Raw genomic sequence first — 14,434 nt, forward strand, 5'->3', positions numbered from 1 at the left:
GGTCAGTTTCTTGATTAAATTTACAGTGTGCCGACAGAATTTGCCTTTTAAATACTGCATCGTAAAGAGACATCTTCCCATGATGCATTGTGGCGAAGCAGCGACGCATGCGCACTTGTAACTACCGGCTCGACGTCTGATGAGTAGGAATACAAAAATCTAATGGAAAATATTTGGAGCGGAGCGGAGGAATGAGGGGGGAAATGAGCGATGTTTTTTTTTTTTTTTCCCGAGCTAGCAAGATAATAGACTAGCCGATGTCATTAGCCTCAAGTGACCAGCCGACACCTTTTGCTTATTTGACTTGATTAGCATCTAAATGTACCTTCTTTCTACTGTAGTCGCCTCATTGGTCGTCTTTTTTCTCTTAAAATGGATGAAAAAAAGACGCTACTGCACCGACCTCAAACGACTGGACGGCAAAACTGTTCTAATTACCGGTAAATGGACCACTTTACGCTTTGGAGTGCTATTTTATTTTTTTAGTGCCATTCAAGTATTTGTTTTGATCATAGGTATGATGATTTTCTCGGCCATGCCTTTACACAAAACATTTTAAAAGTGTTTTATTTCCCATAGATGATTGAAGAGGCGGCACGGTCGCTCAGTTAGTAAAGCGTTGGCCTCACAGTTCTGAGGTCCTAGGTTCAATCCCAGACCCGCCTGTGTGGAGTTTGCATGTTCTCCCTGTGCCTGCGTGGGTTTCCTTCCACATCCCAAAAACATGCAACATTAACTGGACACTCTAAATTGCTCCTAGGTGTGATTGTGAGTGCGGCTGTTGGTCTCCATGTGCCCTGCGATTGGTTGGCAACCAGTTCGGGGTGTAACCCGCCTCCTGCACGTTGACAGCTGGGATAGGCTCCAGCACTCCCACGACCCTCGTGAGGATAAACGGTGAAGAAAATGGATGGATGGATGATTGAAGACAATAAATCCTCCATGAGTGTGAATGGTTGAATACGATTGGGTCTGCCGGGTTGGACCGCCATCTTCCCCTACCGTCGGAGCTAACTCATTACCGGCTGGTGATCGGTTGACGCTTCCGCCCCCTCTCACCCGAGTGACACAAGTCTGATGACTTGACCACAAAGACGGGGTCTCCCGGTTCCTTCCCTGTCAGGGAGGTGACATTCCACATCCTCAGAGCCAGCCTCTAGCCGGGGTTCAGACCGCTAAGGTCCCCCTGTTCAGCTGCCACCCGACCCCCTTGGACCCTCCCATTGGTGAAGAGACCATGGGAAGAAAAGATGTCACACTTAAAAATTAAAAACAATTCACAACACAAAAATACAATTCAGTTGTTTTTTTCATGTGACATTTATTTATTCCACTTGTATTTTCCCTATTAAGTATTTCAACTGAACTTGTTGACCTTCCTGGTTGTTCTGTGTTCTTTCCAGGCGGGAGCTCCGGCATCGGCAAGGAGACGGCCGTGGCGTTGGCCACGCGGGGCGCACGTGTGGTGGTCGCCTGCCGCGACGCCGACAAGGCGGAGAAGGCGGTGCGAGAGATCAAGTTCCGTAGTCGCAGTCTGGCTGTGGTCCGCATGGAGCTGGACCTGGCCAACCTGCGCTCGGTGCGCGACTTCTGTAAGAGCTTCTTGCAGTGCGAGAGGAGACTCGACATCTTGATCAATAACGCAGGTGGGTCCGCGGGTCAGGAGCGTTCAGGTAGTGGCAAAGGGGGCTCGAGACTTTCTAAAATGGTGAGTATTCAAACACCAAGACAGTGGCCGCATCTCCGACATGCCTCATCCAAAGTGTTGCAATCAGTCCGAAGACTTGCGGCCGTGAAGTGACCGACCCGCCTTCCTCCCGCAGCCATGCCGGGCGTGCTGGACTGGACGGACGACGGTTTCAGCATGTGCCTGGGCGTCAACCACCTGGGCCACTTCCTGCTCACCAACCTGCTGCTGGGCCGGCTGAAAGAGTGCGCCCCCAGCCGCGTGGTCACGCTCACCTGCTCTAGCTACAAGTACCAGAAACTGGACTTCCAGGACCTCAACTACAACCTGCTGCCCTTCTTCACCTACTGCCGCAGCAAGCTGGCCAACGTGTACTTCAGCCACGAGCTGGGCCGCCTGACGCAAGGGAAGGGTGTCACCTCGTACGCCGTGCACCCCGGTGAGACGGCACGTCGCCTCTGATACTACACTGAGATCACTATAAATCATCAAAACGTCTTTAAAAGAGTCCAGCGTGTGTACATCGGGTGACAAACGTCTGACTGTTGTTCAGGTTGTCGTCAGGGCGACCGCTTGTAACAGTGAAATTTAACAAATGCCCCAAAAAGGAACACAAAGTATGTACCTTAGTTTTCAAGATCACCGTTTTACTAAACATTTGGTCGTGTAAAAATTCAAAATGAACAAAATGAAAATATTGACAGCTTAAATATTTTCCTTTTAGGAAAATGCAACAGTACTTTGTCGTTTTACAAAAAAGTGTCAGCGATTGTCTTTTGGGAAAGTGTAACTAATGTTTTTTTTTATTTTATTATTTTAATTTTTTGCAGAAAATTCAATACTTTTTTTTGGGGGGGGGGATTCAAACCCCAGTCCTCAGAACTGTGAGGCTTACGCTCTACAGCTGCTCCACCGTTTTCTCTCTGCTCTTTGTCACTTTCATCATTTCTTTTGTAATACTAATAATTTCCCCCACATTGAATAATTCTCGTTTTTATGATACATTTATGAGGAGAAAAACTGAAGTCAAGGGAAAAAAATGTGGCAGGCTTTCGTGGGCCCCCGAAATGACATGGACGTGGCACCTCTGCTCGTTTATTTGCACTGTACATCATCCCGTTAAATAAGGGCAAAAGTGCGCTAACTACGTGACGCTCATGGTTAACCCCCAATGCTAACATGATGCTAACTGCTAATCCTCATGCTATTTTGTCCGCAGGCTTCGTGCAGAGCGAGTGGACGTGTCACTACTCGTTCTTATTCCGGGCTCTGATGCGGGTCCTCATGGGGTTGTTCTTCGTGCCCTGCGAGGCAGGCGCTCAGACTGTGGTCTACTGCGCCGTGTCCGACGAGGCGGCCAATCAGGGAGGCGGATACTTTGCGGACTGTCGGCTGGCCGTCCTGAGACCGTTTGCCCGTGACGCCGGCGTGGCCAAGAAATTGTGGGAGGCCAGCGAGAGGCTCGTCAAACTGGCGTGACAATTTATTTATTTTTTTTAATGTTTTGCCATGGTTTTAAAAAAGTATCCTGAGTACATTGTGTACAAAGTACTGTGATATTTCACAGTATTCATTGTTTCTTTGAAAAGAAAATCAATCATTTTTGTTAATGCAAAGTCTGGCTGAGGTTTTTTTTTTTTGGTCATCCACTGGAGCAAACTCATCCATACATTTTCTGAGCTGTTTATCCTCACAAGGGTCACAGGAGTGCTGGAGCCTATCCGAGCTGTCAATGGGCAGGAGGCGGGGTACACCCTGAACTGGTTGCCAGCCAATCGCAGGGCACGTGGAGAAAAACAGCCGCACTCGCAATCACACCTAGAGGCAATTTAGTGTCCAATTAATGTTGCATGTTTTTGGGATCTGGGAGGAAACCGGAGTGCCGGCGGGGCCGGGATCAAACCCTGGACCTCAGAGCTGTGAGGCCAATGCTCTAACCAGATGTTCCACCGTGCCGCCCTGGAGCATTATTAGAATTAATGTATTTTGCATTTTGTTTTATACCAGTATCTGTATTTTATTTGTCTGTCAATCGAAATGGGCTGTAATTACCTGTTGTACATAGACATATATGTTACAAGTAGTGTAATATATTACAACATAAAAATGAAAATGTGAAAAAAGTGAAAATTAAATACATATTTTCCAATATGTATATATATATTGTGTCTTGTGTGTATAATTTTATTGTAGTATTTGTAAAAAATATATTCCAACACAATAAAAACTACAATATATCAAACAATATTCATCCTAAACAAACCTTTTTTTTTTTGGTAATGGGAGTATATAGAAAAGTTTTTTTTTCTATAATTCCATTCAAAAATCCATTTATACATTATAAATTCGGGGCTCAAAGTTTAAACATCCAAGTATTGATTTTTACATAACTTCAGCTTCTCCATCAAAACCCATGAAAACATCAATTTTCTCAGCTCATCCTTACGAGGGTCGCAAGAGTGCTGGAGCCTATCCAGGCTATCTACTCAACTGGTTTCCACCCAATCGTAGTCCTCATGATGGCAAGATGACGCCTCAAGGAGTTTCATACCTTTTCAGTCAATTGGGAGGAAAGCGGTTTGGAAAATGGTCAGATGGGTTCAAAAAAGGCTTCATTTCTTGAAGCTTCATGCCTACACGATACCACCTGCTAGCCATCTGTGTAAGTGCAGGCATCTTGTATCTTCATGTGTGAGGCATTGAATTCTCACACCTGAATTGGTTTTTGGGAATTACTAAGTACTACAAACAAATGTAAAGGATATGATAAAATACAAGCAAATCAATATTGTTAATGTTTTCTTCTCCATAAATGCTTCCAGTATTATGCAGTATAGTTAGTTTCATCATGTTTTTATGTCTCCGTGCGTGGGCTGATGCTACGTACCCACCGGATGCGAAAGATCACTTTGCCTTGTGTCTTTCGCTTGAGTTAGTGCCACAAGATCCACATTTTCACGTCAGATCCTGGGGGGGGGGGGGGTTATATTGGATGGAAGTAGAATGGAATTTGAAATAGGATTTGAATTTGAAATGGTATGTGGATTTGAATTTGAAATAGGTTTTGAATTTGAAATGTTAACTGAAATAGGATTTGAATTAGTGAAATAGAATTTGAAACGTTAAATTCAATAATTGGCTGTCTGAAATTCAACTTTGTTGTAAAAATTCACTTTTGCTGTGAAGACGGGGTTACCTTAGGTCACAGACATTAGCAAAGGATTTCAGAACCCCACGCCCAGCAGCCAGCCAATCCTGTTACGCTTTCTTAGTCACGTGACATCTCTGCGGCGGTCACGGGAGATAGCGCTGCACAGCACCCAGCCAATGCAGTTACGCTTTCTTAGTCGCGTGACGTGACGTGACGTGACGTACTGCGGAGTGGCGGGAAAAAAGAAGCAGCAAAAAAAAAAAAAAAAAAACATCTCTGTGGCGGTCATGGAAGCTAACGCTGACACAACGGTGAGTTCAATGCTTGTATTTTCCTGTAGTACGGTGTTAAAAAGGAGTGTAACACGTTACAACCGAAAATTTGCCAACGGAACGTAGTTATTTTGCCCACGGACACATTTGACAGCAATGCTGCTTCTCATCTTCACGTTTGCGCAAAGGTCTACACCAGAGCTGAACATCTTTGGGCCAGCGAACCCAGAATCAGGCTTAATATCATCATCAATCATTTCACACAGACTCGGGTCGGCCTCGCCCTTGGGGTCCATTTTTGCCTTCCGCCTTGCTGCGCACAAAATGGAACTCGACGCTCCCGCCACTCCAACATTTTGTGACGGTGACGAAAGCAAAGCCTGAGGTGTGGAAAAGTTTTGACAGCGGGCTTCCTCTTCACAATGTGTCATTTGACACTGTGCCAAACTCCAATTGACCCCTCCGTGCAGGGCATTTAACCACGCCTCCTGAAGTGACGTCACGCCACGTGCGCCGACGTCAGACAAGCAATTAGCAAAAAGGGCGGCGCAGCAAGAAAAGAATAGAGCGAAACTGTCCGATTTACCGGCTGATTTCTCACTCGCATTCTTAGCTAACAGTGAAATGTCGTTGAAAAGCAGACAGGAGGGCTTCTAGTATTTCAGCGAGGGGTATTTCAATGGTATTTACATGCATATCGACGGAGAAACCATCGATATTAGCGCGAGATCTTTCCGGAGTCAGAGGAAGACCGAGAAGCCATATAATATAATATATTATAACCCAAAGACGAATTCGTCATTGACTGTTTCCTATTTTCGTGTTACGTATCACACTTGTGTGCAGAATCTGTGTGTGTATCTGTATAGCCGTTTGTGAACCGCCGTATGAAGGAAAAGAAGGCGAGGCTTGATTTACGAGTTGTTTCTCTCGTTTTCTTTGTGTAACATCACGCGCTCCCCTCAATAATTATTCTCGAATTAGTGCCGAACCTACGTAAGTCCCGACCGAGTACGACAATCACTACTTTATAGTGTCCTCAAACATCCTTCCTTCAGTCTTGGTGTCTCGGTGCACGTCGAAGGCTTTTAGGAGTGCTAGTCCGGTTTAGCTTAGCTCGCTAGCCGCCAACAAAGAGACACGTTTGTGCAGTCAGGTCCTCGCAAAATATCGCTCAACACAGATCAAGTGTGTCAATCATTCACACTTAGCTATGTTATGCAAGCGAAGAACTGCAAATTCATTTATATGAGACATGTATTAACAATCAAATATAGGGCATACCTTCGTGTAAAACACAGTCCGGTTTAGCTTAGCTCGGTAGCTGCCAACAGAGACACGTTTGTGCAGTCAGATCATCGCAAAACATCGCTCAACACAGATCAAGTGTGTCAATCATTCACACGTAGCTATGTTATGCAAGCGAAAAACTGCTAATTCATTTATACGAGACATGTATTGAAAATCAAATATAGGGCATACCGTCGTGCAAACATATCTGTTCCGGTTGATGGATTCAGTTGATCATGCGGTCTTCCACAAAGTTTGATCCATCGAAGACATTTTTCGTACTGGGTCTTCGGTTTTGGAAAGGGTACGAATCGAACTCCACCAACTAGCCTTTCAGGATACCTGTCGTCACTATTATAAAGTCCGTGACTACACCTCTTAACCATATCTATTGTTAAAAAACCCCAATACGCGATAAAACGCTAACAGAAGCTATACTGGACCATACAACGTTGTCTGAGGAAACTGCAGGTCCAAAAAGGGGCGTGGTTTATGCAGATCTCTGGCCTCTGATTGGTCAGCGACGCGATGACGCAATTTCTACGGAGGGGTCAATTGGTAACTGACTGATGAGCAAACGTCAACTTTAAGGTCTTCCCGAGAGCCACCTCCCAGTCTTTCGGATGAGACATTTACATTGCTGCAGTTCAGTTTTGTGAGCAGTTTTTCGTTCTGTAAAAGTTGCTTCTGCAGGAACCACTTACGATTGTAAATTTTGTAGAACTTTCAATTCATCTTACGTTATAAGAATCAGAAAACATCATTAGTTTGGCTTTTGTATTATATTTTCAAATGCATTACAAAGTTATGTCAACACTAGCAGTGAAATATTTCATGAAAACAAATTTCAATGGCAGATTTTGAACTGCCATTAACTGAATCAGTGCAGTGTGATGGCAATAACTCCTCTGAACATTGTCATGTTACGCGTCTTGTGAAAATGAGTTCAGCATTCAACCATAGCTGAAGAACTTGCGATCTGAGAAACAGACACGTTTATTCCTCGAAATTTCAACAACACACAGCAGCTTTATAACGCAGCTGTTTCACATCAAACAAAATGTTAACATTGCAACTGCCTGAAAGCAGAACATCTTTCAACAGGTAGGTTGATTCACAGCAACGCAAAGCCAGTTTGGCAAGAGGAAATACAGGCTATAAAATCATCTTGAAAAGACTTGCAGTGACATGGGATTCTCAAAGTTTCATAACAGGTGGCTGCTGTGGGATGCTTGCTTTGCACAATATCCACAGACAGATGTGCTGGTAAATTCTCCCATCCAGTCCAGAATTTCATGAGATCTTTTAGCTCAGTTGGTGTGGCTTTGAAAGAGAACAAAAAGACAATACAATTAAAATGTCATTTTATTGACCATACAACCAGAACATTTTACTTGTTAAATTTGTATAGGTGAAGGGTGTTAAGACGGATGCAAATCTGCAAGACATTTTACAACATACATTTTATTAAAATCCACCTGTTGTGATAGAGCTAAGGTAGTCGGAGAGTACATACAAACAGAAATATGCAAACCTCATTGTTAGTTTGAATCTGGAGCTAAGATTGAAACTTCACTGTGAGTTACATGTGCTACCTACCAAGACAAAACTCATTCCTGAGCTAGTGATGCCTCATTGCAATTATGTAATGTATATATGTATATATGTATTATATAATGTATTTGAAAACCTCCAAATCAGACACTGGTACACTTACAGTATGCAATGAACAGTCTCAGATATCCTGAAATCTGGGATTTGATTTCACTTGAGCATCACTTCCATTTTCTGTTTCTGGCCAAGTGATATGCTGAAGTACCACCCGAAATCAGCAGAAACACTTTCATTGTGCTGTGTTCAACATTTCGATTCTGCACGGTGCTTTAGCCCTTGGGCTGCCTTTGCGGGGTCAAACATATCCTGTGGTCCTCAACCCTCAACCAAATTTCAAATCCAAATCCCGGTGGCACTAACCCACTTCCATACAAATCAATCAAAATACGGTACAGTGGTACCTCTACTTGCGAAATTAATTAGTTCCGGAAGTTGTTTTGTAACTTGAATTTTTCGAAAGTCAAAACGCATTTCACATGGAAATAGCCTAATCTGTTCCAAGATACCGACTCTTGGCACCGCTGCCATAAATAAGCATTCAAAGTGGACATAATATTAAGAATAATAAAAAATGATGTTCATTTACCTTTGGCATAGAGCAACAATGCGAAGAGAAGGGTGAGCCACAAGCAAAAAGGCATCGTGGGGGATGGAGGAAGAGCCACTTTAATAATCAAATAGGCAACTTTCACTCTGCAGTCGAGTAAATAATCCACTGACAAAAGAGCAGTCGGCACTTCGTACAGTAACGTTGCTGTTTTATTGAGAACACCTTCAAGCACAAGTCGTCCAACCAAGCGCAGAAAAGCAGCACGGCAGAATACAACAAAAGAGCACAAGATCGTCATCGCATTGGACAGAAGCAAAACGGGGCCAAGAGACAAGTAGCAAGGACGAAAGTGACGGGGAAAAAGAGAGCAAGCGAACGCACCGCCAGGAGTGAGAAGGAGAGGAAGCTGCTTGTGGTTTTGTGCTTAACTGGTTACTGGGTCTTCTCGCTGTACAAAAGCATCACTTTATATACTGTATTTTATCTGCGTGAGGTCATCTGGAGACAAAAATAGCTTTATATTTAAATATCATAAGCGCATAAAACACAGAAAATAGACGCATTAGCTAAAAAGGCAGTGGTACTGAGAAGAAAGTTGCCGGGCAGAAGTATATCACAAAATGGCATTAATTGAATATTTTTTTTTTTCAAAAATCAATACTGTACAATGTTCAATAAGTCCAAAAACATGCCGTCTTTATTTCCTGAAAAATTCATGGTTTCGGAGATTTAGTGGACATAATCACTACATAATTTAATATAGTAGCCTTTGTAGTGACTTATAGAGTTCCTATAAAAATTCCTCTACAACGAAAAGTGAGTACAGAATGAAGCGAATGATTCCAAACATCATCATTGGACTGATGAATCATTCAACTTATTCCCGACTCCCCTAAATACGTCATATTTAAAAAACGAGAAAAAAACCCCTTCTTAGAGAGATTAGGGAGTATTGAATGAGGGAATAGCTCCCATCAGGGCCATATAGATTAATTATATGCATTGCTTTTTTGGGCACTTATTTGGGACATGACTCATTCACTTACTAAACATATTAAAAATATTCATAAATAATTTTAGCGGGAAGACACCGGGTTTAACTGACCCCCTAACCGTCACAAATAAATGTAAAAATTCAACTTAAAAAAAAAAAAAACAACATTCAAATATAAAGCACCCAAAGACATGATAAGTCGGGGTGTAAGCGTCATGGCTAACGGAGCATAATATGCAAATTACAAAAAAACAACTGTATATACGTAGAATGTTCCACTTAATAGCCACGGGGGTGCATGCTTCCTTAATAAAAAAAAAAAAAAAAACAAGGAAAAAAAATGTCCTTTAACTCGAAACCACTGGCAATCGTTTTCATGGTACAAATGACATACTATATACAAATGTGTAATAATCATGAGTTGAATTCATTATTAGAAGAAGGACTTCAAACTTTACATAATGTGTTTCCAGTGCAGTGACACGAGGCTTCACAAACGTGTGTGTGTTGGGGGGGCGGGGGGGGGTTGCTCTTAAAGTTCCGACTGGTGACGCTCTAAATTATCTTCATCATCCTCGTCCTCCGCCCTGACAGATTAAATGGAGGCTCGCTCACACGTCTGGAAAACAAAACAGAATCATGTCAGGAGAAAAACATTTTGGCGTTGTCAAGCCAAAAGGTTAGCAGGCATTAACCTCCACCAAGGCCAAACTACCATCTGTTTTTTTATTCTTTTGTTTGGTCTTAGCTCGTGAGTCACTTACCGATTCACAAAATAAAACGGAATGCGCCATTTTGATTGTGGGTTGGATCGATCCGCCCAATTCAAGCCGTAGTGACTGGAAGACCGAAAAGTTGAAACAATCCTATTTGGTTGTGAACAATAAAATGCATAGTAGCGCATAAAATGTGGTTTTGAGTAATCCTAACTAATTTAGAAGTAAATTATAGTCCTCTCATATTTTGTTGGCCACCCTTTGAAGGGTGCTTTCTCCTGACGGCATGTTTCAGCTCCTGCCATAGGTGTTCAATCAGATTTAGATCAGCACTGCTGATTGTAAACAACTTCAGAATGGTCCGATGTTTTCTTCTGAGCAATTCTTGGGTGTTTTGGGTCATTATCCCCTTGCAAGACCCACAACCTGGAACTGATGCTAAACTCTCTGACAACGTAAATTTGTCTCTACAAGATCTTGACAGTCTTGAGATTTCATTCTACGCTGCACAGATTCAAGACAGCCCAGTGCCAGATGTAGCAAAGCAGTCCCAGAACAACAGAAGAGGACAACCTCTCAGGAACTTGGTCGCTTATCAACATGTACTTTGGCAAATTGCTGTTTTTATGAATTATTTTCAACTGTCTCGTCCTCCGTGATCACCTCGCATGAAGTTGGCTAAAATGAAAGCAGGCGTGATCTGACACTGTCGTAACTTTGAAGTTCTTTGAGGGTTCTTCTCTTTCACTTATCTTATCATCCTTTACACGGACTAATTACATTTTGAAAACACATTACAGGACATAATCATAAATTTTGTCCAGGCATAGTTTTCAGCTGACTAGTGAAGTGGATGGTCTGACTGACTCACCACCCCACCCCACCCCACTCCACTCTCACACCCCAATTTTATCACAGAAACATTCAGGATAGTTTGGGCCTTGGCGGATGTCTCCGCTCTACTGAGCGCTTTCCTTTAGCAGGCGACTGTTACCCGACTACTGCAGCGGTGCCGCAGGAGCGCCGGAGCAGTGGAAGTGTATGTTCTGCCACTTGGCGTCCCTGCGGTGCCACACTCGGGTCTCCTCAGACTGGCTGGATCGGGGTTGACCCTGCCCGTCCACAAACTGGGTGAGGCGGATGTACGCGATGCAGGCGGCGTCTTCGCCGATCAGGTGCACGTGCGGGTTCAGGATAGTGGTGTGGATGGGCTTGTTGTTTTTGGACAGCACTGGATGTGGATGGACAGCACATTCATTACCATCAGTTTTACTTATTATTCATACCTAAATAATTGATCAATGAACCGCAAGAATGATCACAACAGCCTGTACAACTATTAAATGACATTTGACCGAAACGACGAAGTAAGTAAAGAAAAAACAGAATCGCCATTGCCGAAAGAGTCTTACGGTTGTCAAAGTAGAACCTGTGGAAGTCCATCCCTTCCACCAGGTTGCCCAGCGCTTCGGGTTCAAAGGAAGTCAAGCCCGGGTCGCAGATTTTGCTGGGGAGGGAAAAAGAAGTCAGAAAAGCCAATCAGATCACGTCAAACGTGGAAATGGCGAACATCACGAGCAGGCTGACTCACGCATAGGCCTCAAAGTCTCCGTTGTTGATGGCCTCGATGAGCTGCTCGGTGATCTTGATTATTTCTTGTTTGCGGGCTGTAAAGTGTGTGTGTGTGTGTGTGTGTGGGGGGGGGGGGGGTTGGGGGGGCGTCACAATTGGAACGTCAGAGTTGGAGGGATTCACTCACATGTTAGCTTTTAAGGTTCTGATAAAAAAAAGATGCAATTTTTCAACAATAAAGGTGTAGCATAAAAGAATATTGTCAATATATTACCAAAAAATGGGTCATTTCTATGGGAACAATTAAAAAAATTGTACAAGAAAATATTTGCAATTTTATGCCAATATATTTTCTATACTACTCAAATCAATATTTATTATAATAATAAATAAATAATAAAGATTTTAACTTCATTGATATCTGAATTTTGTTAAACAAGTAACTTTACAAGATAAATGATGAAAGTCTTGGAATGTTATGAGAAAAAAAGGACAGCCCAAAAAAGTCAGACTTTTAAAAAATGAATGTCATGTTATCCATCCATCTATCTTCTGAGCCACTTATCCTCAAAGGGGTTGCGGGAGTGCCGGAGCCAATCCCAGCCGTCATCTGGCAGGAGGCAGGGTACACGCTGAACTTGTCGCCAGCCAATCACAGGGCGCATAGAGACAGACAACAGTCGGATTCGCAATCACACCTACGGGCAATTTAGCGTCTCCAATTAATGCACGTTTTTGGGATGTGGGATGAAACCTGAGTGCCCGGAGAAAACCCACGCAGGCACGGGAAAAATATGCAAACTCCAAACAGGCAGGGCCGGGATTTGAACCCCAGTCCTCGGCACCATAAAGCAGATGCTCTAACCAGATGCACCATCGTGCCACTTCATGTAATGTTATCAAAACTAATAATTATGTAAGAATAATGCTACATCGTTGAAACAGGGGAAATTTTTTTTTTTTTTTTACAAATGTAAAGGATTATTTCTATTTCCAAAGGGGCAATATTTGTTCTGAATGCTAATCATTCTTAATACTACAATATGGTGATATGTACATTTTCTTTACATTCTCCTCTATAAGTTTTATTATATTTTAATGTACCCCACTGCTATTTTTCTTTATTAAAAACATAAAAAAATAATGTGTTGTTTGGGGGGGGGGTCTGGAACAAATGAATGACATTTCAAGTCATTTCAACAGGTGAGAGTCATTTGAGTTACAAGCTTGCTGTGATTAAACTTGAGATTTAAAAAAATGTAACCATCACAAATGATTATTGGTTGCAGTTAGTTTTCAAGTTCATTCCCACAGTGAGCGTACTGTGTTGTAAAATATACTGGATACAGGAAGCGGATGCACTGGAGGCAAAAGGCATCACCTCAAAATCAGACCACGTTCTCATCATGATGATGGCAACTATCAAACACAGAAGCGCAGTTACCATCGACTCAGAGGGCTCAGTCCGACACCACCAAGCAATTCTACCCACAATGCCTTGCTGGCCAAGCACAACCAGTGACATGCCTGCACGCCAAAACCTCAAAATGTACTTACTCTGGGAGGAGGATGAGGAGGAGGAGGAGGGGGGTGAGGAGGGAGGCGGGGAGGTGGCCTGCACGGGCGGAGGCCCCGGCCTGACTGATGGAACCGGAACCGTGTCGGGTTCAGGTGCGGGAGCTGGCGCCGGGGCCGGGGCCCTGCGAACGCTGCTCACCAGGTCTGTGAGCCGGGACACTGGGCAAGATGCCGTGAGGACGGACATATACAATTGGAGTAGATGATGTCATGCAGTAGATTGAAAAAGTTCTAGTTCCGCATTTTTGTGGTGTGAATAAAAAAAGTACACCAAGAAAAAAAACAAAACACTCTTGAACCATTAACGTGACCTAGAACCTTTACAACTTGATTGAGTAAACAAATGGTAATGTCTTGGGGAAATGTCCAGGAAAAGCCTACTAGAGCGACTGAACTTTATTTGGGGTTAATCAGAGGCACTTTTAAATGGTGGCAGCTGCGTGCTGAGTCCCATTTAAAATGCATTTGAATGTCAACATCACCTGCTATAAGAGGGTGTGCACACTTGTGCAAAGACATTATCTCAAATTTTCCTTCCCCTCTGGAAAGGTTTCATTTTTTCCCCCCACTTGAGCAACACTGGTCAGGATACGCGGTACACAAAGTGGAGTTCTACAGGTTAGAGGTCACATTAATAGTGGAAAAACTTTACAAGGTTATTGTTATAATGTTACAAAAAAAGTCCCCATTTTATTTGTGTTGGAACGTTATGGGACAAAGTAAGAATTTGACGAAATAATTTGAGACAAAAAAAAACCTGAACTTTGTAAAAAAAAAAAAAATTAATTACAGTATTTGTGAAAAATAGGAAACAATTCATGTTTAATTGATAGGACAAAGTTGTAATATTACAAGAATATACTTCCAATTTAAGAAAAAAAAAGGAATTTAAAAAATGTTTATTTTGGAATTTGGTAATGGCTCAGATCTTTGACAGAAAATGACTTAGAAAGTAACTTTCTAATGTTACTGGAGTAAATTTATACAAATTGCGTAAAATAAACGTGAAT

At 42.7% G+C, this 14,434-nt stretch overlaps 2 protein-coding genes across 4 annotated transcripts in view; one reads left to right on the forward strand and one right to left on the reverse strand.

The window, feature by feature from the left end:
* Window positions 1-73: 73 nt before the first annotated feature.
* On the forward strand, window positions 74-3,909 carry si:dkey-174n20.1 (uncharacterized protein LOC796174 homolog). The gene is made up of 4 exons (XM_061817224.1): window positions 74-440; window positions 1,404-1,646; window positions 1,824-2,126; window positions 2,907-3,909. The coding sequence occupies exons 1-4, from the start codon at window positions 320-322 to the stop codon at window positions 3,164-3,166; spliced, it is 927 nt and encodes a 308-aa protein (XP_061673208.1). The 5' UTR covers window positions 74-319; the 3' UTR covers window positions 3,167-3,909.
* A 4,842-nt stretch (window positions 3,910-8,751) lies between these two features.
* camk2b1 (calcium/calmodulin-dependent protein kinase (CaM kinase) II beta 1) overlaps window positions 8,752-14,434 on the reverse strand; it is a 62,942-nt gene continuing 57,259 nt past the window's right edge. For all 3 annotated transcript variants that reach the window (XM_061816581.1, XM_061816578.1, XM_061816580.1), the window contains 4 exons: window positions 11,866-11,941; window positions 11,687-11,781; window positions 11,269-11,505; window positions 8,752-10,177 (listed from right to left, as the gene is read on the reverse strand). In XM_061816581.1, the coding sequence (XP_061672565.1) occupies window positions 11,273-11,505; window positions 11,687-11,781; window positions 11,866-11,941 (404 nt within the window). In that variant the 3' untranslated portion in view covers window positions 8,752-10,177; window positions 11,269-11,272. The remainder of the gene's footprint in view (window positions 10,178-11,268; window positions 11,506-11,686; window positions 11,782-11,865; window positions 11,942-14,434) is intronic.

Source organism: Syngnathoides biaculeatus, chromosome 4, assembly GCF_019802595.1.
Source record: "Syngnathoides biaculeatus isolate LvHL_M chromosome 4, ASM1980259v1, whole genome shotgun sequence".
NCBI classification, from domain to species: Eukaryota; Metazoa; Chordata; class Actinopteri; order Syngnathiformes; family Syngnathidae; genus Syngnathoides; species Syngnathoides biaculeatus.